Source organism: Dipodomys ordii, unplaced genomic scaffold (assembly GCF_000151885.1).
Source record: "Dipodomys ordii isolate 6190 unplaced genomic scaffold, Dord_2.0 Scaffold232, whole genome shotgun sequence".
Lineage (NCBI taxonomy): Eukaryota > Metazoa > Chordata > Mammalia > Rodentia > Heteromyidae > Dipodomys > Dipodomys ordii.
In genome coordinates, this window is record NW_012267448.1 from 1,229,465 (window position 1) to 1,253,381 (window position 23,917).

General features: G+C 44.9%; 2 protein-coding genes across 2 annotated transcripts in view; one reads left to right on the plus strand and one right to left on the minus strand.

The window, feature by feature from the left end:
- The window catches only part of Nhsl2 (NHS-like 2), a 283,200-nt gene that overhangs the window by 11,073 nt on the left and 248,210 nt on the right, over positions 1 to 23,917 (minus strand). The window contains exons 2-3 of the mRNA XM_013035946.1: positions 2,298 to 2,453; positions 241 to 368 (exon numbers count right to left, since the gene is read on the minus strand). Of these exons, the coding sequence (XP_012891400.1) occupies positions 241 to 368; positions 2,298 to 2,453 (284 nt within the window). The remainder of the gene's footprint in view (positions 1 to 240; positions 369 to 2,297; positions 2,454 to 23,917) is intronic.
- Rgag4 (retrotransposon gag domain containing 4) lies at positions 2,661 to 7,214 on the plus strand. Its single transcript, XM_013035947.1, has 2 exons — positions 2,661 to 6,380; positions 6,797 to 7,214. Exon 1 carries the CDS (start codon positions 3,000 to 3,002, stop codon positions 4,722 to 4,724), a length of 1,725 nt encoding a protein of 574 aa, XP_012891401.1. The 5' UTR covers positions 2,661 to 2,999; the 3' UTR covers positions 4,725 to 6,380; positions 6,797 to 7,214.

Sequence of the window (23,917 nt, forward strand, 5' to 3'; positions counted from 1 at the left end):
ATGAGTGCACTGACAGGATGACTGCTTAGGCAGTGGTTGGAGGCTTGATCTGGGAGGAAGGAAGTAGGGCCAGGTTGTCAGCTGAGTACCTGCTGTGCAGGGCTCATTCTGGCAGGGTTTCAGTTAGCTCTGCTGGTGAACAGAGGTGAGCAGCAGCTCTAGGTGGGAATGTAAGCATTTCAAGGTTCCCTGTCAGTGGGTGCACGCTGGCTCTCCCAGGTGGGGGAAGAGGCAACTCACCATCAATACAAACTCCAGACGCCTGGCAGACTGGGGCCTTGTGTTGTGAGTGAGGTCAGGGGCCTCATCAGAAGAGCGGAAGGTCTGCCCCAGAAGTCTGGCCTCGGAGTACTGTTCCTCATATTCTTCTGAAAAATAGCACAGTGGAGAAACACTCTAGGGGCCCGTGGCCAAGTGCTAGGCTGAGGAGGACCATAAAGACAGGGTTCCTGCACTAGCTGCTAGGCCTGACTCATATTGCTTCACTGGGTTATTTTCCTGGTGTTTGAACCACTTGGATGTGGAAGTGAAAAAGTCCTGCTTCATAAATAGCCAGAGAAAGAAAAAAAATGAATAAATTCAAGCCATGTTGCTTTGAGGACCAAACCCTCATCTCTATGACCCCCATACAAGTGCTCTACACAGATGCAGAAGATACTGACTTTTTCTTTCTTTCTTTTTGCTACAAGGTCTTCTCTTTGAAGCTCTATAATTCTTCAGATTTTCTGCAACACTAACAAGGAACTGATCTGTGTGAAAGAAGAATTTGCCCTGGGAAGTTGTCTGGAGCTTTCTCTTTGGAACCAAGAACTTTTTAAAAATTTCTAATACAGAACTTTTATTTTTAGTTTTAAGACAGAGATCTCACTATGTAGTCAGGCTGGACTTCAACTTGTGATCCTCTTGCCTTAGCCTCTCAAGTGCTGAGATTATAGGGATGCACCAGCAAGCCCAGATGCAAGAACTCTTACTTGAGCTTTTGTACGCATGGTTCCACTGTGGGTGGGGTCAGGCCTAAGAAGGAGAGGGAAGATAATTGTGCAGAAGAAGGTGAAGTTCATGGGCATCATCAAAGAGTAAGAAGGATGCATAAGATTTGAATGGGGCTGACTGAAGTGATGATGTAGATAAGAAGGAAGTGCAAGAAAAGAACATTCATGACTATGTACATTTGAACAGATATCTAGTATTATGGAGATTTGGGCTTGTTCTCAGGGGTCTCAAGTTTAATGCCTTATTCTGTACTCAGACCCCTTCTAAGATGTTTATCCAGCCTCAGGGCACATACCTAAAGGGAAGGGAGGCGATTCCCCCCCTCCAAATATGGCTCACTGCCTCTACGGACAATTGGGGCTGTCCAGCATGTTAGAAAAGTTTGTTATCTGGAGGCAGAATCTTCCTCCCTTTGGGTGTCTATTCAATGGCCTTAACTTTACCCCTGGCAGCAGCACAGAACATACTGACTCAATGTGTGGTGGCACTTGGTTATCTGAACACAAGGCGCTGTGGTGTTCCTTGACTTCTTGTTGAGGTTATGATGGTTGGCAGTCCAATTGGGAGGCTCACTTGGCATCATTGGGGGGATGTAGCTCCATGCCAGGTGGTTTTAGAAACCCAAGGCTAGTACCAAGTTGTTCATTTATGAGGTGCTGAGGATGGACTCCAGGGCGCCCCTGGGGTTCTGACATGCTAGGCTAGTGCTTAAACATTGAGTTACATCCCCAGATCAGAGATGTGATGTACTTGGAGAAGCTCAGTCTGGCTAGGAGTACAATATAGGAAACTTTGGGTACTCTTTATTGGCCTTAACATTGGTGAGGCAGTAGCTACCCAGGAGATTTGTGGACAAGCCTATTGTAGGAGCAGAGGGAAAACCAGAGTTGAAAATCCTGACATTGATGTTCCTTTTATGCTCTGGTGCCAGGATTCCAAAGGCAGGGGCAACTGTGGAGAGGTCTGGAGGGCCCATATTGTGGAATTTTCCCAAAACACCCTGTTCACACTAAGAAGGACTTGACTCATTGCCCTGCCTCAGCTGCTACCCTGTTCCCTCATGGTCTACTGCGTTGAACAATGGGGGAGCGGGTAGGACAAACTTGGAAACAGAGTCATTTAGAATCATCAGTCTGGAAGGTGAAAAAAAAAGATGGAAAACATGTGCTTTGATTTTCGACAGCTATGAAACTGTTCTTCTTTCTCTCACTGGTCACGGGACTCTTTCTTCTTGCCTCCCTCCTGCTGCTGTGCTGCTCAACTGGCCTTTGGGCTCTGGCAGCAGCCCCCCTCCCTCTCAGTACCTTGTAATAGGCTCTGGAGATTGAGCTGCGCCTCGCGAAGCAGTTCCTCTACACTCGGGGGCCTGCCCGAGGAGAGGAAAACGTTCACTGGCTGTTGCCATGACGACCTCGAGTGGGCAGTCGCTGTCGAATTTTCCCGACCCGAGTTAGCTGCAGCTAGGGAAGGAGAGAGTCAGTGAGAGGCACAGCCGAGGGGGGGGGGAGGTATTGGGTGGGTGGGGGAGCAGCGGCCCCAGCCAATGGGTGTTCATGGTTCCCGATGATCCGCCCTTATGGGCGTGGCGTATGTAGATGCCTGGCTGCATTTAAAAGGCCCAGGAAATCGCGGTCCGCAAGATTTTTCCTCGACAGATCCTGCCGCAGTCCGCTCCCTCCCCGCTGTGTCGGCATCGGAGCTTCGGTACTCCTGATCGCTACCACTGCTACTGAGTCGCCACGCCAGTGTCCAATACCTCATGCCTGCTGGCCTGCTCTGCCTTCTGTGAACCCGCTAACGAGGTAACGCGTCCGGGGCCGAGGGGCGGGGCCCTGCGCCCCCAAGCTCCCTAGGTGCTCGCCCCAGTGGGTGTAGCCCGGCCTCGCTGTGCCCCTCCGCCGCACTTCGGTCTCCTCTCGCTTCCTGCCACCCCATTTCTGCCTGCTCCAGCGGCCCATAGCTCCCTTCCCCCACTGCCAGAGCCTCAGAACCCCAAGCTAGTTGAGATGTCTGAGGCGGCAGGAAATCTCAATAGCCTCCGCATGGCAAATGTGGCCCTGCGAGAAGAATTAAATGCCCTTCGTGGGGAGAATGCCAGTTTGGGCCTGCAGCTAGGAAGAGCCCTGGCCGAGGTTAATTCTTTGCGGAGCAATGTCTCAAGCTACATACGCTGGCCAGTGCCCATAGTGCCTGTCCTTACTGAAGAGAACTTTGAGTTCCCGCTCAATGAAATTGACCCCACTCCCGAGGAAGAAGTGCCCTTCTTGTGCTGGCCTCCCCCACGCACGGATCCAGAGTATGTCTCAGATGATCTTTTGATTAACGTGGTACAGGATTACACCAACCCTGACGGGTCCACTGACCCTCCTCTGTCAGTCAGTTCATCCCCCTCTGAGCTGCTGTGCCCTGTGTCCAAGGAGCCGCCCCCGCAGGCCCTTCTGCCACTCCTGGAGCGGCCCGACATAGAGCCTTTTTCAGGCGACCCAGTCTATCTGGCGGAATTTCTGATGCAGTTGGAGACCTTTATAGCTGATCATGAGGATCATTTCTCTGGAGGTGCTGAAAAGGTGGCCTTTCTGATCTCCTATTTCACAGGGGAAGCTAGGGACTGGGCTATCTCAGTTACCCAGGAGGGAAGCTCCCTGCATGCCAACTTCCCGCTCTTCCTGGATGAAATCCGTAAAGAATTCTGTGGCCCCATCCCCCCGCGTGTGGCTAAAAAGGCCATCCGCAAGCTCAAGCAGGGAGACTGTACCCTGGGCAGCTATGCAGATGCTTTTCAGTTTCTAGCCCAATTCTTGCCTTGGGATGACTGTCGCCTCCAAAACCAATTCCTCAAAGGCCTGTCGGAATTCTTCCGAAAGGAGCTTTTGTGGTCCACTGAAATGGCTGACCTGGATGAGCTGATTCTCGAGTGTGTGGAAATAGAAAGGAAGGTACGTGTACCCAAGCCAATCCCACTTCCTGGGGTTCGCAATGTCTTCTTCTCTTTTACTCCCAACCCCAATGAGGATGAAAATGAAGATGAGGAGCACTACTGTGAGGATGAGGGTGAAGAGGAAAGTGGTAACAGGCTTTACCTGAAGGACATGGGGCAACACATGAGGGTTTTTCACCAGGAGATGAGGGAAGAGGAAGAGGAGGAAGAAATGAGGAAGGAGGAGGAAGAAATAAAGGATGAGGATGAGGATGAAGATCAGGATGAGGAGGGGGATGACGAGGAGGAGGAAGAGGAGGAAGAGGAGGAGATGAAACAGAAAGAGGAGATGAGGAGGATTATGGATGATGATGAGAATGAGGATGAAGATGTAATTGAGGTGGGGAGCGTGGATCCAGAGCAGGAGCAAGAGAGTGTGGAGATCCATCACTCAGCCCACCATCACTACCATCACCATTACCACCATGGCTTACCAGAGGAGCTGATGGAAATGGAGGAGCCTGTCCTTGTGGACACTTCAACCCAGACTAGCTCCTCAATTGGCTACCATGCTGAGAATTTCCTGGTCGTGTCACCTCCCATAATACATTCCAGCCGACGGAGGAACCAGAATCGAGTCCCACTTCTGGAGGGCCTTCCAGGTACCAATTCGCCATTTTATAGCTCTCCACCACTGATTCGCCGTGCAGGTCGCTTGGGTCAACGCCAAATTCGAAGGCGCCCTCCAGTGCTATTTCGCCTCACTCCAAGACAGGGGGGCCACCGAGCTGCTCGTGGCCGAATTCGCGTGTGAATGCAGGGGTGAGTTGGCCACCCAGAACACACCCTTCTATTGCGTCCCCTGCCCCTGCTACTGCTGCCAGATCTACCCTGACTACTGACCAGTCCTTATAGGAGTTCCAGGCTTGCAGAACCTGAAGAAGACCTGCAGAATTTCAGACCGTCTTGCAGCCCTGACCAGAGAGTGACATATGTCCAGCTAAAGTCACCTGGGAAAGGAGAAGTCAGCAGTAGCTGTCTTCTTGCCATGTGTTTGGCTCATTTCCACTACAAGCTGGAGAGCAAGTTTCTGGGCCTCAATGAACTGGTCACTCCTTTGTGTCCCCCTCTAGTTGTTCCAAACCCTTGCCTCTCGTGACTTTCTCTGCCCTGTGTTCTACACTTTTATCCTGATTGGCTGACTGAGACTTCACCCAATGCCTCACTGATCTGCCCCAATGATTGAAAGGACAGGTTACACTGAACTCCCAAAGCTGCTGTGGCCACTCCCTAGATAGAACTGATAGCGAGCAGGATGGAATCAAGAAATATATCTAGAAGCCCACACTTGTGTCATGCCATACTTTCAGCCAAAGGGTCTTGGAGAGAAACCTACAGTGAGAGTATACAAAGCTGTATGCCAAATGGACACCTTGACTGAGACTTATTTGCATATGGCTGACTATGGCAGGCTGGATCTATTTCCAGTTTCTGCACTTACCTCCTCTCAAGACTCTTATCAAGGCTCCTGGGCTAGTTTGGCCAAACATAGGGCCTTCTATAATCATACTGACCTCCTGGACACCCCTCTGCAGACAAAGCTCAACACCACGGTCTCCACTCTCTTTCTTGATGCTGCCTAAAGGGGGTAGGCACTTGGGAGTGGGCAAGGAGGAGGAAGAGGCTGCACAAGTAATTTTGACATTCCTAAGGGTGACTCTTGCCTTATGGACAGGGTCCTCCTCCTCCTGCCAGGCCTTGGACTGCAGCCCCCAGCTGAAAGCCTGTGGCAGGAGACTGTCTTCTAGAAGTGGTAGAAGTGGCTCTTGCTGTAGAGGGAAGCCACACTGAGAGAGAGAGAGAGCCCCCCCTACAACCTGCTCTGAGCTTCTTCCAATTCTAAGGATTCTTAGATCTGAGGGGAGAGAGGAAGGTTGGTGCTAGAAACTGCATCACTGCAGCCTTGTGGCCACATACATTCATGGCTCTCATTTGAGGGTCAGTCCCCCAGTCTACTGCTGCACTTTGATTTTCACAGCGTGGCTTAAGGGGTGACTACCTAGTGGCTTAAGGGGGTGACTGTCTTGTATGCAATGCTGTAGCTTCTGGGAGCAAATGTAGATACCCTTATAAACAGATCTCCTGTTCACCAGAAAACACTGCTTCTTCAGTGAAAACTGCACATTTACTATGTCACTTCTAGTTGCAAAATGCCAGCCAAAACTACTGCTGGCCTGGCTTGCCCCTAGACACTGAACTGTCTGCATAAGTGCAACCCAAGTGTCTGACCAGAAAGAAGAAAGTATAGTAAATGGAGTCTCTGTGCCCCACTGGAGTCTGACAGATAACTTCAGCCCAACTTTAGGATTTTGGGCCTGGAGGCCAGAGGAAGGAGCTGGAGGAAGAGGAGTCACAGAGAGACCCAGTCCTCAGACTGGTTTTGGGTGAGATCTCTGATCATCTATAGGAGGTAAGACTCTTTTTTTAATCACTTGTTTCTCAGCCTGGAGATCAGTGGAATTAGGCTCCTATAACTTGTTGCTGTCTTTTCAAAAGGTCTCACAAATAGAAGAGTAATATATATACATTATAGAAAATTTGGAAAATAGGGAACACTCTTAAGGACAAAATATCCTCCCCCATTAAGAATCCCACCCTAGATGCATACTTGCTGCGTTTCATTCTAGCATGTTCTTTCAAAGTTGAGATCATCTTGCCAGCTCTAGCTGCTCATCAGCAGAGTTTAAAATGGCTGCCACCAATGTAATTGGGCAAACTGAAGTATTAAGTAACTTCTTATTAGACATTTAAATGGTCTGTTTCTCCCTCATTCCCACTAGAGCAGGAATGAACAACCTTATGAAAATGGTTTTGTCTGTTTTTCAGCTTATTTCCTCAGGTGAGAATTCCAGAAGGGGAACTGCTGTTCTTCAAGGCTGTGGACACTGTTTGCTGATGTCATCATGCTGGCCTTGCTGCCCATGTGCTTGTGGAGATGTGCAAAGGACAGGTGCCTTGCACTCCCTTCCAAGGACACCTCAGCACAGGCCCTGCCTGTTCCCATGGTGCTTCTCACCCTGAACCTACATAGCCTCAGCCAGGGAGAGAGCAGATGAACAATGAGCTGGTATCCAGACCTCCGGGGACAGAGAGGGCTTGGATTTTTCTTTGACTTTTTTCTCCCTTTCCCAGATCTTCAATACTTGTTGTGATGTGACAGCCACAAGAGCCGTAAGAAGAACTGTGGGCTTTGGGTACTTCCTTGGGTTTGAGAGAGGGTTGAGGGTGGGTGGGTGGGTGGGAAATGCATGCAAGGGGATGGGAGCAACCCAAGGATTCCCAGAGGCTCGGGAAGAAACCACTTTGAAACAAATGTGTTATTGTTACTATTGTGTTATTGTTGTATTACTTCCGTTGTGAAGATAAGAAATTGCTCCGTATGCTAAAGCTTTCTCTCCTCAATAAAAATATAAAGGGTGTGTAATGATTGTGTCTGTCTGTGTTAGTGATTTTGTTGTTGTTGTTGTTGTGGGGCTTGAACTTGAGGCCTGGGCACTGTCCCTGAGCTTTTGTGCTCAAGGCTAGCACTCTACCACTTGAGCCACAACTCTAGTTCTGTCTGTGTTATTGAGCAAACATAGACAGAGACCAATACACAGAAGGTGCTTACTTTCTAGGCACCTAGACCAAAGCCGTGCTAGATTGGGGCCTTGAAATCTTGAATGAAGAAACTGAGGCCAAGATAGGCTCAAGGGACCAGCTTACATCCTATACATAAATGGGTAGTAGGGAAGGAAGGAAGTTGTTGGGAAGGAAGTGGAATCACTACAAACACACACACACACACACACACACACACACACACAGAGGAGTTGGAGTGCGAGGGAGGAAAATCAGGAAGGAAGGGAAGGCGCTTCCATTTTTGGGCAGTAGATGGCGCCATGGGATGCCAGTGAGATAGCTAGAGCTGATTTGGATGCAAATCCCCAGAGCAGTTCACACAAGATCTCCTTGTTCCGGGCAGACTTTGCTCTCAGAAGAAACTGAATCCCATTCTAGACTTTGCTTATGTTTCCAAGACATAAATTGGACTTTTTTCCTGGAGAAGGAGGTGGGAATGAGTCCTTACTAGTTACTTGTGAGTGCCGGGCTGGGCATTTGAAGTCTATTATCCTATTTCAGCCTCATAACCATCCTAGGATAGTAGGCCTTATTTTCTCCCCCTGCCTCCATCTCGCAGATAAGTATATTGAAGTTTAGAAGTCATTACCCACGGATGTCATCTAGGAGTGTACACAGCTCTGCCCGTTAGCTCCAGGGACACAGCCCCATTCAATGCCCTACTGTTTTTTTCCCCCAGTAACAAAAAATTGTTTTATATCAAATACAATATCAAATTGTCATTGCATGTAAACACAGTGATTCTTGGTAAAGAGCAGAGGCCAAAGTATCACAAAAATGGCCATGGAGTAATTACCGCGTAAAAAAAAACAACAAAAAAACCCCCAAACCTATAAAAGACCAGAGTCCCCTGACCCTTCCTCCTGCGGATGCCATCCCATGGAGAGCACCAAACCAGAGACAGCAGGTAGCTGTGGAGAAACTGCTCAGCGGAGGCCCCTGGATTGGGCAAGGCCGGTGGCCGAGGGGCGGATCACCACAGCCCTTCCTGTCCACATGGAAGCTCTGGTGGGTGTCTGCCTCCTGGAGCCGGAGCCGGAGTGGAGCTGGAGCTGGCGCTGGCTTCTGCTCCAGGTGGGTCCTGGTGCTGAGGTCCGAGGTCCCTTTGGATCAAGGGTTGTCTGGGTTCTCTTGGTTTTGGACCCTCCCCAAACCTGGCAAACCCAAGCAAGAGAAAATCTCAATACTGGCATGCGGGCCTACCGAGGGTGGCAGAGGTGCCTGGAGGCTCGCTACACCTGGATGCCAGGGAAGGGCACATTCCCTACTGTCTTAACAGGCTATGTTGGTGTCCTGGTTCCTCCCTTCCCTGCCTCCTCCCTACTTCAGGATTCTAGTTTAAAAACCCTTAGTTTCACAGGCATGTCTGCTTTGGCACTCTGAGAAGAAGGGCGGGGGAAATTAGCATGCTTCTGGGTAGATGTTCTGCATTGCTAGAATCATTTGCAGGTAATGGTGTCTCCTTTTAGAGATCTTATGTTCCATAGGGGAATCTAAGACTGAAAACTAAGGAACCAGCCAAATGGTAGTTCTGTCCTTTTGGGAAGCTCTTTCCCAGTTGGATTGGTCAAGTGTGAGTGCTGGCCATAGGGCTGACTGGGCCTCATGGAGAGAAGATGGGATAAGGGGCCATGGCTGTTTCAGTAATCACTTAGGCTCCCTTGTAGGGGTCAGGGGTGGGGATCAGAAAGCTATCCAGTAGGGAGGGAAGGGATGGTAGGGGAAAAACAAAGGAGGAGGCAACAATGATTGATAGGAAATGCACTCATTACCTTGCTCATGTAACTGTAACCCCTCTGTACAGTATTTTTATGAAAAAACTTTAAAAAAGCTATCCAGTAGCTCTGAAATTTCTCTTGATGTCGCAGGTAGGGGTAAGTGAGTCCAGGCTGTGCAAGGGACAATCAGATCAAGTGTGGTTAAAGTAATAAAAAGAGGGTGAGCATTGCCTCAGTCCTGCAGCCATAAGCAATGTGGGGGCAGGGAAGAAAGTTCACAGTTCCAATGCAGTCTGCAACTGAGTCCATTTGGCATCTTACACAGTATCTTTCCCTCTTGGGTCACACCTTCCTAACTTGATTAGTCACCTTGAGTCCACAGGATGACAACATGTGGTAAGTAAGCAGTAAATCTCAACATTGTGGTACAATAAATAAATATATGAGGAAACAGGCTGCTGGATGGAGACCTCGAGGGAGCCTGTTAAGGAAATCTAAGGATGGAGTAAAGCTTAGAGGACTGGAAGATTCGAACCACAATGGAAGTAGGGGCCAAAATATCTCCCTTTCATAGAAGACTTAGAAAATCAAGTGCTTATGCACTTCTCACTCTGCCTGAGTGAGAAGGGTGAGTGAGACAAGGCTGAGTAGAAGCTCATGAGAAAGAGCATATGATGGCTGGGAGCTGGTGGCTCATGCCTATAATCCTATCTACGCAAGAGATTGAGATCTGAGGATCATATTTCAAAGCCACTCCAGGCAGGAAAGTTTGTAAGACTCTGATTTCCAATTAACCACCAAAAAAAAAAAAAAAAGCCCACAGTGGAACTATGTTTCAAGTGGTAGAATGCTAGCCTCGAGCAACAAAAAGCTCAAGTACAGTGGCCAGGTCCTGAGTTCAAGCCCCAGAACTGGCACCAAAAAAGAAAAGAAAAGAGAAAGAAAAAGAAAAAGAAAAAGGAAGTGTATGATCATGGAGGCAGGCAGAACTCGGTGTGTACCAATGGACTGGCGGGCTTTCCAAGCTATTAATGCCTTCCTGGGCTACTGTCACTATCCAGAGGTGGTAAAGTCCCATCTGGGGTCCTGGCTGCCAGTCTCCAGGTACCAGATGGCCCTTCACAGAAGCCTTTACCTTCCATGAGTAAGAAATTACCAGAACACAAGAAAGAAAGAGGAGACCAATGCGAGCAGTAAAGGGGTGACAAAAATGGTGAGGGGTTCCCCAAACCCTGTTCTCAATACATAGAGGAGGGCAGAGAAAATCTGTAACACATTTCTCTGTTCTTTTTACTGAGGAAACAAGAGTCTATGAGGTCAACCTAATGGCTCAAGGTTACCTCCAAACAGTCTGACATCCAGGATCATACCTCTTCCATCATTTAGGCCCATCAGATCAGAATTGCCTAGAATTCCATTTTTTAAAAGCACTGTAAGCAATTTAATGCCAGCCCAGCCCAGTGTAGAATAGAGGCTTGGGTACAGGTATCCCAGGTGACATTTAATGGCTAGTTTGGTTCTGAGCCTTCCCATATAACTCCTGTAACAGAAATGGACCCAGAGATAGAGATCTAACATATAGTAAGTGATCAGGAAATACATTTATATATATACACACACCTATATGTCTATAGACATCATATGTCTATATGTATATCTAAGTATGTATCTGTGTGTATAGGTACTATGGTTTGATATAAGCTCACCATAATTGGACATTTTCTCTTCTTTTTTTTTTGCCAGTCCTGGGGCTTGAACTTAGGGCCTTCTTTTGCTCAAGGCTAGTTAGCACTCTACCACTTGAGCCACAGAGACACGTCTGTTTATGTAGTACTAAGGAATCGAACCCAGGGCTTCATGCATGCTAGGCAAGCACTCTACCACTGAGCCACTTTCCCAGACCTAATTGGACTTTCTGATACCCTCCTGAGAAAGGTTGCCTCAGAATGGGTGCAGATGTCTGGCCCCAAGAAGCCAGGTCTACTGAAACCAAAACCTACGCCCATTATGGCCAGATCTGGCTCTTAGGGCTGGAGGAGGGCCAGCAATTACAAGACTATCTCCAAATGGAGGGAGGTGGGCACCACCTCTGGCTAGCACTTCCTGTACCCTTCCCAGATGGTGAAAACTTATCAGGCTACTTCTCCCCAGGGACTCTAGGGAGAAACACAAAGCCCTGAGTTCTCACTTGCCTGGGTTGCCTTGGTAACAGTAGGACCTACTTAGAAGAAAACAGTCTCTTAAAGGCTTTAAAGGGTGGATATTTCCTTTGACAGAGCTGACCCTGCACTGATTCCCTACATCTCCCTCCTCTTCCTGTCTGCCAGGAACCTGGGCCCCTCACCTCAGCCTATGTCCCCAAGGGGTTAGGGCAGATGATGCACTCAGGTCCTGGCTGCTCCTGGGAGGAAGAGGCTGATATGCAAGACAAGTTCTGGCAATGGCTCTGTGTGGCTCAGAAAAGTCATGCCTTCTCTGGGGGACCTGAGGACAATGGAACCCAAGGAGGGCAGTGTCCCCAGCAATTCCTGTCTTCCTCCCTACTTGCTGTGCAGGGATGAAGCCTGTTTGGGTGTGGGGGCATCTAAAGAGTTACTGAAGTTTCAGCCCTTTTTTCCTCTGCCCCTACCCCACTTTAGTCTTTCTTCATTTTCTTTCTGGACCATTAAAGTAGCTTTCCATGTCCTTAGTCTATTCTGCCTCATATGTAGCTTCTATAATCTCAGCTCCTTTGGATCCATCCACCTTCCATTAGCCTGGGTGATAGTGTTGCAGAGGTGTGTGTGTGGGGGGGTGCTGTGGTCCTCTGACCTCACAGATTTGGTCTTCAATGGACATCAATGTCCTTCCTCAGGACAAAGCTTGTGATACTGATTCTGGTGTCCTTTGCTACCTGGTCATGAACAATCTATGCTGACTCATTTGCTCAGGCCATATTCCTTCCTTCTTCTATTAGTCCTAACTCCAGATACTCTGAATTCCTTCATCTCCTCATACATGCCTCTGGACCTTTGCACATCTCATTCCCTGAACCTTAAAAAGTAACCAACAGCCGGGCACTGGTGGCTCACGCCTATAATCCTAGCTACCCAGGAGGCTGATATCTGAGGATCACAGTTCAAAGCCAGCCCAGGCAGGAAAGTTTGTGAGACTCTTATCTCCAATAAAAACCACCAAAAACCGGAAGTGGCACTGTGGCTCAAGTGATAGAGCGCTCACCTTGAGCTGAAGAGCTGAGGGACAGAGCCCAGGCCCAGAGTTCAAGTGCTACGACTGACACCCCCCCACCACCAAAAAAAAAGTCACCAGCAGCTGGGCACTGGTGGCTCATGCTTGTAATCTTAGCTACTCAGGAGGCTGAGATCTGAGGATCATAGTTCAAAGCCAGCCCAGGAAGGAAAGTCTGTGAGACTCTAATAACGAAACCACCAAAAAGCCAGAAATGGAGCTGTGGCTCAAGTGGTAGAGCACAAGCTTTGAGCAAAAAAGCTCAGAGACAGCACTCAGGTCCTGAAATCAAGCCTTAGGGCTATCATACAAAAAATTACAAACATACCAATATGGTAACACATGCCTGTAGTCTGAGTTACTGTAGATTCAGCTACTTGGGAGAGTGAAGCAGGATGGTCACTTAAGCCCAGTAGTTCAAGAGTTGCCTGTGCAATACAGCAAGACCCTTGTTTCAGAAAGGGAAAAGGGAAAGGGAAGGAGAGGAGAGAAGAGGAGAGGAAAGGAAAGGAAAGGAAAAACTGCAAATACTTCTGGCCCCACTCCAACTCAAAAATTTAATTCAAAGATTACTTCCAGCTGAAGGCTGGTGATTTATGCCTGAAATACTAGCTACTCAGGAGGCTGAGATCTTAGGATTGTGGTTCAAAGGCAGTGTGGGCAGACAAATTTGAGAGACTTTGATCTATAATTAGCCAACAAAAAGCCAGAATGAGAGGCATGGCTCAAGTGGTACAGCATACAAGAGATGAAGGCAAGCAAAAGCTGAAGTTGAAGACCCAGTACTGACACACAAAAAAGAATAATAAGGAATAGAGATCTGAAGCTTCCCCATGAATGCAAATGTTTTTGAATCCTACAGTAAACTAGGCAAAAGTTTTGTAGCTGTATATGAGATCTGGATGTGGTAACCAATGCTTGTAATTCCAGTATTTGGGAGGCTGAAGAAAAGATGATCATTGAGTTCCTGGGTACACAGCAAGATCCTATCTCAAAAAAGCAAAAAACAAGGGGTTGGGGATGTGGCTTACTGGTAGAGTTACTTGTCTAACATGAATGAAGCCCCAATCAAATCTTCCTTAGTACCACATAAAGAAAAAGCCGGAAGTGGTGCTGTGGCTAAAGTGGCAGAGTGCTAGCCTTGAGCAAAAGAAGTTCAGGGACAGTGCCCAGGCCCTGAGTTCAAGCCCCAGGACTGGCAAAATAAGCAAAAAAACAAAACAAAACAAAGCCTGTAATCTCAGCTACTCAACAAGGAGAGAATGGGAAGATGGTTCAAGACCAGTGCAGGCAAAAAGTTAATTAAACCTCATCTCAATCAACAAGCTATGTATGGTAGTTTATTTTTGTATTCCCAGCTTCAAAGGAGACATAGGTATGGGAGGACTATGGTTCTATGCTGGTCCTAAGAAAAAATGGGAGACTCTACCTGAAAAACAACTAAAGCAAAAAATGGACTGGAGGCATGATTCAAATGATAGATCACATGCTTAGCAAGTTTGAAGTCTGAGTTCAAATCCTACCATCAGAAAAAAGAAAAGAAAAGAAAAGGAAAATAGAAAAGTAAAAGGCCCAAGGAACTGGAGAGTTCCAAGATCCAGGGCAAAGTCTTCATTTTTTTATTGTGAAAATACCATACAGAGGAGTTACAATTACATGGGCAAGATAATGAGTACATTTCTTATCAAGCATTGTTGCCTCCTCCTTTGTTTCCCCTTCCTATCCCTTCCCATCTCCCCAAACAAGACCATAGTAAAGCTACCAGCACAACTATGTTTATTGCAGCATTATTTACCATAGCTAAGATATGGAATCAACCCAGATGCCCCTCAGTAGATGAATGGATCAAGAAAATGTGGTATATATACACAATGGAATTCTATGCCTCCATCAGAAAGAATGACATTGCCTCATTTGTTAGGAAAAGTCTTCATTTTTGTGGGACATGTACTCCTCTGGCAGTGTAGTGAAACCTCTGGACCCCTTCTCAAAATAATGTTTTCACATGCATAAACAAAAATACATCAAATTACAAAGGAAATCAATCATATTGAAACTATCATAAAACCTTATCATTTTGTAGCCAGTTATGTCATTACTAATGTATTAATCACAAGTGTATAGATGAGAAGCATTGAGGTGATGGGTATGGTGACTTTTGAAGTTGCAACAATGTTGATGTGATTTCTGGTGATGATAAAGTCACAGATAAAACTTTTTTTGGTGCTAGTCCTAAGGCTTGAACTCAAGCGGTCTACCACTTGAGCCACAGCTCCACCTTCAGCTTTTTGGTAGTTAATTGGAGGTACGAATCTCATAGACTTTCCTTCCTGCACTGGCTTCGAATGGTGAACTGAGATCTTCAGAGTTAGAGTTACAGGTATGAGCCAATAGCACCCAGCTTGATACTGTTAATACTTTCATACTTTCCTGCTTACATTCCTAACTTGAGGAAATGCTCAATTTCTGTTGGTGGTTCTTGAAGAAACAATCAAATTTTCACTTTCGAATCCACATTCCTAATGGTCCCCATACATAGCTGGAAGTCTATGGAGAGCAGTTTAAGAAACTCTGACCCAGAGTGTTAGACAAAGGACAATGGATGTCCTGTGGGCTGTGGGGACAAGCTGGGGGCTGGCAGAAGGACAACTGTGGTGGTTTCTCTTTCAAAACCTGTTTACAGCAATCATGAGGTCTGGCAGTCCCCTCTTCCTCTTGGTCTGAAGTCAAGGGTGGGAGTGATGATAGTGAAGGGTGGGGCATTACACTTGGTTAAAGTTTCAGGCCCACCACACACTCATCCCAAAGGCAGACTTTTGCCATTTCCATGCCAGGGAATGTTGCTAGGGTTTGCTCCATTTTTAAATTGAGACCTGTTTTGTAGGGGCAATTGATTTCTCATTAGTCTAGAAATAATCTTGAAGTGGATTTGCTATTGGCCCTGACATTTTCTGAAATAAGTGTTTTACTCTAGCACCCAAGCCAAACTTGGGGTTTTCAGAGAGAGTGGGTGGGGAAGATTATCAACGGGGTCAGGTACCCCAGAATACTTGTCATAATCAGCATTTGTGCCAAATCCCCAATGCCTTTTCCTTACTTCCTGACTTTCCCACTGTCAGCTGAGTCCCTTGCTGACCAGGGCAGTATCCTTTGGGCTGTGATCAAGTAGACATATGGTCAGAACAGCAGGAGGACTTGGCTGGTTTTACTTGTCTTTGACCCCATTCAGAACTCAACTTTGCCAATTCTCAGAAAGACTACACCCCCAGATCTTCCCATGATACTTTGCTGGGGGGGGCACATGGCCTGCACCTGCTTCTTTCTGCTCTTCTGCAAGCCCTCATACGTACTTAGAAATGAGCACTACTTGGCTGAGGGACAAGCTGCAGCTCGATTCCCACAGTGAGAGGTTAGGATTGTGACAGCCTTGTGCACTGGAGCCATTGGCTAGTAAAGAGGCTAGTTCTCAATGGAATATGCCTCAGTTAGCACAGAGCAGTATGCATTGGGGTTCAGGCTGACAGCTCCACATGCAGGAATGTGAAGGAGACTTAACTTTCTTTTCTTTCTTTTTTTCCCAGTTGTGGGGCTTGAACTCTGGGCTTGGGCGCTGTCCCTCAGCTCTTCAGCTCAAGGTGAGCGCTTTACCACTTGAGCCACGGAGCCACTGGTGTTTTATTGGAGAAAAGAGTCTCACGGTCTTTCCTGCCCTGGCTGGCTTTGAACCATATCCTCAGATCTCAGCCTCCTGAGTAGCTAGGATTACAGGTGTGAGCCACCAGTGCCCGGCTTAACTTACTTTTTTGACTATAAAAGACACATATGCATATTCTTATTTTCTGAAACATAAGCAGAAGGAGGCTGAATGGGATTTTGAAAAAACCTTGAATTACCAAGATTAGTTAAGAATAAAAGAAGGAAGCCACCCCCCTCCAGTCACTACAATCAGAAGTGAAAGAGAGGACATTATAATTGATCATATAGAAATAAAAAAATATTAAGCCAGGTGCCAGTGGCTCTTATCTGTAATTGTAGTAACTCAAGAGATTAAGACACAGTAGGTCACAGTTTGAAGCCAGCTTGGATAGAAAGTCTATAAAATTACATTCTAATTAACAAGCAGAACCTGGGGTAGAGATGTTGCTCAAGTTGGGTAGAGGTGTTGCTCACTGAGCAAACAAGCCCAGCAAGTGTGAAGTCCTGAGTTCAAGCCCAAGTGCTGACCAAAAAAAAAAATAGAAAGCAATATACTACAAACAATTGTATGACAATAAGTTAGACAACTTAGATGAAATGGCTAAATGTCCAGGAAGACACAAATTATCAGAATAACTAAAAATAAATGGAAAATCCAAATAAACCCACAACAAAAGAGATTGAATTATTAATCAAAACTATGAACTAGGGGCTGGGAAGGTGGCTCAGTGGTAGAGCGCTTGACTTGCAAGCCTGAGGCCCTGGGTTCGATTCCTTAGCACCACATAAGCAAAAAGAAAAAAGCCAGAAGTGGCACTGTGGCTCAAGTGGTAGAACGCTAGCCTTGAGCTGAAGAGCTGAGGGACAGTGCCCAGGCCTAGAGTTCAGGCCCCACGACCGGACCCCCCCCCAAAAAAACCAAAAAAACCCTACACACTAAAAGGCCAGACATAGATGGCTTCATTGGTAGAATTTACCAAACATTTAAAGAATTCTTATTCTTTACAAACCTTTTCAAAATATAGAGGAGGAGATAATACTTCTCAAGTTATTATACTAGTCCTGTCTTACTGTGATACCAATAATACAAAGACATCACAAGAAGAGCTCCGAGCAATAGCTGTTATGAATCGATGCAAAATCCTCAACCAAATATTAGCAAAGAAAAGTTAACAATATATAAAAAAGGTTATATATCATGACCAAGTGGGATTTATCCCAGGATGCAAGGTTATTTTAACACTAAAAATCAGTGTAATGCATTATATCAATAGAATAAAAACAAAAATATGATCATCTTGGTAGAGATAGAAAAAGTATTTGTAAAAATATCAAGATCCGTCCATGGCAAACTACATCCAACAAACTAGAAAAGACAGGAATCTCCTCAATTTGACAAGTACTATTCATGAGAAAGCCACAATAATACTACATTTAACATCACTTTTAATGATAAAGTACAGATGTTTTCCTCCTAATATTAGGAACAAGAGTGCTCACACTTACCATTTCCATTCAACATTGTACTAGAAGTTGTAGAAAGAATAATTAGACAAGAAAAGAAATAAAAGCATACACATCAGAAGGGAAGAAGTAAATTATTCTTGCAGAGATGTCATGATCTCATACAGAGAAATTTATAAACATTCTATTAAAAATCTATTAGAACTAATGTTTAGTAGGGCTGCAAACAATGAACTTAATATAAAACTGTATTGCTATATACTTGCAATAAACAATTCCATTCCCAGTATCTCAAGAGAATAAATATATAGGGATATGTTAAAAAAAAAACTGTGAATACTGGGCTGGTATAGTGTTTGCCTAGCATGCACGAATCCCTGGGTTTGATTCCTCATTACCATATAAACAGAAAAGGCCGGAAGTGGTGCTGTGGCTCAAGTGGTAGAGTGCTAGCCTTGAGCAAAAGAAGGTCTGGGACAGTGCCCAGGCCCTGTGTTCAAGCCCCAGGACTGGCCAAAAAAACCCAAAAAAACAAAAAAAACCAAAAACTTGTGTACAGTGAAAGCTATGAAACATGAAAAAGTTAAAGACTGAACCAAATGGAAAGATACACCACATTCATGGATCAAAACACTTAATATTGTCAAGATGCCAATACTGAAATTGAGTTATACATTCAATACAATTCCTATCACCATGTTAATTTCTTGATAAAAATGGACCAAATGATCCTAAAATAGGTAGGAAATTCTACAATTTCAGAAAAGAACAGATAGATGACTCATACTTTCCTATCTCAAAATTTATACATAGCTATAATAAATAAAACAATGTTGCTCCCAGAACTTGAGGGGAAAAGGGTGAAAAAGTGAAGCAGTGGACCTAACTGGACATTAATGAAAGTGAACTACACAACTTGTGGGTGGAGATGGGAAGGAAAGACTGAGAGAATGAGGGAACAGAAGACACTATAGGAAAGGAAATGTACTCATACCTGACTCATGTAATTGTAATCCCTCTGTATATCACCTCTATAATAACAATAAAGGTCAAGAAAATGTGGTATATATACACAATGGAGTTCTATGCCTCCATCAGAAAGAATGACATTGCCCCATTTGTTAGGAAATGGAAAAACTTGGAAAAAATTATATTAAGTGAAGTAAGCCAGGCCCAAAGAAACATAGGTCCCATGGTTTCCCTTATTTGCAATATCTAGTATATGTATGAGTCAAGCGGAAAAGGTCAGATAATGTGATGTTAGGAAATGAACCCTTAGATATGTATTTTAATGTTTTTTTATTTCATGCATTTGTTTCTAATGCATTTATAAGATTATCTCTTTGTTGCTTTGTATGTCCCTCCCCCACAGTATAACCCCTGCTTTTACTATATTTGATGTCAGTATAACTTGTGGAGGAGATGGGGAAAAACAAGTCGTTTAAGGATACAGGTGGACCTGTTGCAACAATGAGAAGTACAAGTTGTCATGTCGAAAACGAGCTTTACAACGTTGGTGCGGGGGGGTGGGGGGGAGGATTGGGTGGTGGAGGTAGGGAAGGGATGTGAAGGGTAAACAAAGGAGGAGGCTGCAATGCTTGATAAGAAATGTATGCATTATCCTGCCCATGTAATTGTAACCCCTCTGTACAGTATGTTCACAAAAAATAAAATTAAATTAAAAAAATAACAATAAAGTAAATTAATTTAAAATAACAAAAAATGTTGCTAACCCAAGGACAGATGTATAGATCTATGTAACAGAATTGAGAGTCCAGAATAAGTCATTATATCTATGATCTGTTGACTTTTGAAAAGGATGTCAATCTCTTTCAATGGGAATAGTCTTTTTTTTCCATTAGCTTACATTAGTTTATACAGGGGAGTGATTTAAAATGAAAACATTCTATTACAAATAATGCCATAAAGAAAGTGAAAATAGAATATGAAAAATGTAAGAAGATATTTGAAAATATGCAGAATATAAGAAATTAATCTGAAAAAATCATATGCCTGAAAAAAAGACCGTGTCTAGAATATCTAAACATCTTTTACAAATCAATAATAGTAAGACAAATAACCCAAATAAAAGTTGGCAAAAGACCTTAAAAGACATTTCTCCAAAGAAGATTCACATTTGGTCAACAATCCCATGAAAAGATGTTCAACCTAATTAGTTATCAAGGAAATAAAACCATAATGGATACCACTTCACACACACTAGGGTAACTATATTCAGAACAATCAGGCACGTAGACAAACTGAGATCCTTCACATGAGATGGTAAGAATGGTGCAGCCACTTTAGATGAATCTGGAAGCCCCTCCAAATCTTAAACACAATTAGCTTTTGGCTCAACACTTCCATTCTTAGGTTTATACCCAAGGTACCTGGACATACAGTTCACACACACACACACACACACACACTCTCTCTCTCTCTCTCTCTCTCTCTCTCTCTCTTACATAAAGCTGGGTGCCTGTAATCCTAGCTACTGAGGAGCCTGAGATATGAGGATTGAGATTCAAAGCCAGCCAGAGCTGATAAATCCAGGAGACTTATTTCCAATTAACCAGCAAAAAGCCAGAGGTAGAGGTATAGCTCAAGGGGTAGAGTACCAGCCTTGAGTGGAAAAGGCAAGTGAGAATTCCAGGTCCTGAGTTCAAGCCTCAGTCTTGGTATACACAAAGTAAGTTCTACTATAACAGCACATCCATATTAATAGGTTTAAGACCATTAAAAAGTGAAAATGAAGTTCTAGTATATCACAATATATCCATATTAACAGGTATAAGACCATTAAAGAGTGAAAAGAAATATAGGGTAGAGACAAGGACGACATTCAGACCTACCACTTGAGCCACGATTTTACTTCTGTTTTTTTTTTCTGATTAATTGGAGATAAGAGTCTCATGGACTTTCCCTGCACAGGGCTTGCTCTGGTTTCAAATCATGATCCTCAGATTACAGCCTCCTTGAATAGCCAGGACTACAGGCATGAGATACTAGTGCCCAGTGTTTTTTTAACTTCTCAAATCACAGGAACTTTATTATCTAGTTAGACTCATGAATCACTATTATGCTGAGGGAGAAGACATAAGTCCCAGGTACCATTATTTCCAATAATAACAGCTGTTAACGTTCATATATACAGACCTTCCAATATTTCAGACACGGCCCTAGCCACAAATTTAATCTCTACAACACCCCTATGAAGCAGTGCTATTATTTCCATCCTATCACAGATAAGAAAAGGAGACATTCAACAGTGAGAGGGCTTGTCCAAGGTCATCTTGCTATAACTCAGAACACTGGAACCAAAGTTTGTGCTTAGAACTCCTTCAGATGATATCAAACTTTAGCATTCATGACAGTTTCTGGGGAATACATGAGCTGATTGTATGGTTCAAGTGGTAGAGCACTTGTCTAGCAAGTGCCAGAAAAGCACAGACTATGCAGCACAACTTTCAGATACTCCAAGTGAGGAAGACTGCTGTGTTACTGGAATGTGTGTGTCTAACAGATTACCAAGGAACCCAACACCAAGGTTGCTTCTGCAAGGGTCAGTTTTAGAGAATTACTAAGCTATTTTGCTGTCCATCCTCTAACAGTAGCACACAGGTCAAACCAGTACTTGCAGTATTCAGGAAGGTAGCACAACTTCTCATCTGCCTCACCCTTGCAGAATGTCCCTTGCACAGCTCCACATCAAGGGCGTTGTCTTATTCATACCAGCCTCAGACTCAATTAGCTAAATGCAATCTCATCCATTAAAAGCATTGATAAATCAGTCCCTGGCTGTCAGATTGCCCCAGCTGCTGCTGAATTAATGCCCATGCTGTCACTTGCCTTGGTGCCTACAGCCAATTGATCTCACAGGTTAATAAGATTAACTCAGCCAGACTGCCTACAGCCTCCTGCATCCCCCCAAACTTAAGGAGGTTCAGGCTTGTCCTTGGAAGAAGAAAGCTGTTTCTCTCTAAAGAGAGTATCATTCTAAGAGAGTAAAGGCTCCTCATTTGACTAGGAAACAAATTGCTTACAAGTTTGGGTGGTGTCTTCCTAGGGAAAGAGGGCAGCAACCTTGGAGTTGGACACATCTAGCTTTGACATGTTACTTCAACATGACCTAGCCTGTCGTCTCTGAATTGAAGTTTTCTCATTGATAAAACAGGTCCATAGTCTGTATCTGGCTGGTCTGGATTCCTAGAAGGGAAAGGATCATAGGGCCCACAATAATGTTGGGAATGCGGTATCCATGATCCATCAATGTTCTTGACAATGAGTTTTCTCTTTAAAAAAATCTCTTGAAGCCAGGTGCTGGTGGCTCACACCTATAATCCTAGCTACTCAGGAAGCTGAGATCTGATGATCACGGTTCAAAGGCAGCCCGGGCAGGAAAGTCAGTGAGACTCTTATCTCCAATAAACCACTAGAAAACCAGAAGTGGTGCTGTGGCTCAAGCGGTAGAGCACAGCTGAAGAGCTGAAGGGCAGTGCCCAGGCCCAGAGTTCAAGCTCCACGACCGACAAAAATAAAAATAACAATAAAAATAAATCTCTTGAATGGTGGGGCTCTGGTGGTAGAGTTGAGCCAGTCTTGAGCAAAAATGTCAAGAGAGACTGTAAGGCCCTGAGTTCAAGCCTCAATATTATCATAAAAAAGAGTCAAAATTCAAAATCCCTTAGGCTAGGGAGATCACACACACACACACACACACACACACACACACACACACACACACACACACGAATCTCCTTAATATTTGCCTAAGACCTTATGGCCTTGCTCATCACGGCGGTCATCTCTGCTAGGCAGTCCTCAGAGAGTGGATGTTTTCATGTTCCACCCAGGTTCCACCTCAAGGACAAATGACTTACTCTTCTAACTGGTAGTGAAGGCATTTTGTTATTAATCCTCTTGGGGAATCAACTTGTCAAATGTCTCTCCTGCTTCTCCAGCAGCAACTTCACCCCAACTCAGAACAATTCTAGGGGATTGGCTCAGCTCCATAGTTTCCCCTCGGGCTAACAGAGGGCTATTGCTGGGACGATGTAGTAATTTATGTAGTCCTGATTCCTCAGCCATTGCTCCCAGTTGAGGATCCCAAGAGCCTCCCAAACAAACTTCCTACACACTGAAGTTAGCCTCAGACTGCTTTCTGGGGTGTCCAACCTCCCTTGGCAATTTGCAGGGTGAAAGGTGAGTCAACACACATTCTGCCATTGGCCCAACACAGCTCAGAGGTACAGCTCACTGCCACTCTACTCTCTACCCACTCATGGTTTGTAAGCAATTTCTCTTAAAAAATCAACTTAAGTGGTTCATGCTTGTACTCCTACCTACTCTGGAGGCTGAGAGCTGAGGACAGTGACTGAAAGCCAGGCTGTGGAGACAAGTCCATGAGATTCATATCTCAACCACTAAAAAGCTGGATGTGGAGCTGTGGCCCAAGTGGTAGAGTGCTAGTCCTGAGCAAGCAGCAAAAAAGACAGTGCCTGGGCCCTGAGTTCAAGTTCCAGAATTGATATATACACAAAATAATGTCAACTTACCATTTTTCTATCATATCTTTCTTTTTCATTCTTATGTCAAAACCAAAAGATATTTATCAGAGTTAAAAATCAGGACACACTACCTGGAAAAGGATTATTGTGCACAGTCCTACTATCATAGACAAGTGCTGTTGAGACCTTGAGTACATCCTTCTGGAATACTACTGTAAATATTGTCTTGTTTGCTTAGACTTTCTCTCATGCCTGTAATCCTCACTGCTTGGGAGGCAGAGATAGGAGGAGCTCACTTTAAGGCCAACCTGGGTAAAGAGTTAATAAGACCCTATTTTGAAAACAAACCAATTGTGGTGTCATATACCTATAATCCCAGGTGCTTGAGAGGCAGAAGTAGAAAGGTATATTCCAAGACTTGCCCTGAACAGTCAAGAGTCTATATAAAATAAATAGAGCAAAAAGGGCTAGGGACATGGCTAAAAGTAGTAGAGCCTCAAGTTCAAACCCTATTACCCCCAGCAAAAAGAGACTGGTTTTGGTTGCTCATGTCTATGATCTCAGCTTCTCAGGATGCAGAGAGGGAGAGGAACTAAGTTCAAGAATATCCCAGACTGGAGGGGATGTGGACAGAAAGGAACCTTACTTCATTGTTGGTGGGAATGTAAACTTGTTCAACCACTTTGGAAAGTAGTATGGAGGTTCCTCAAAAG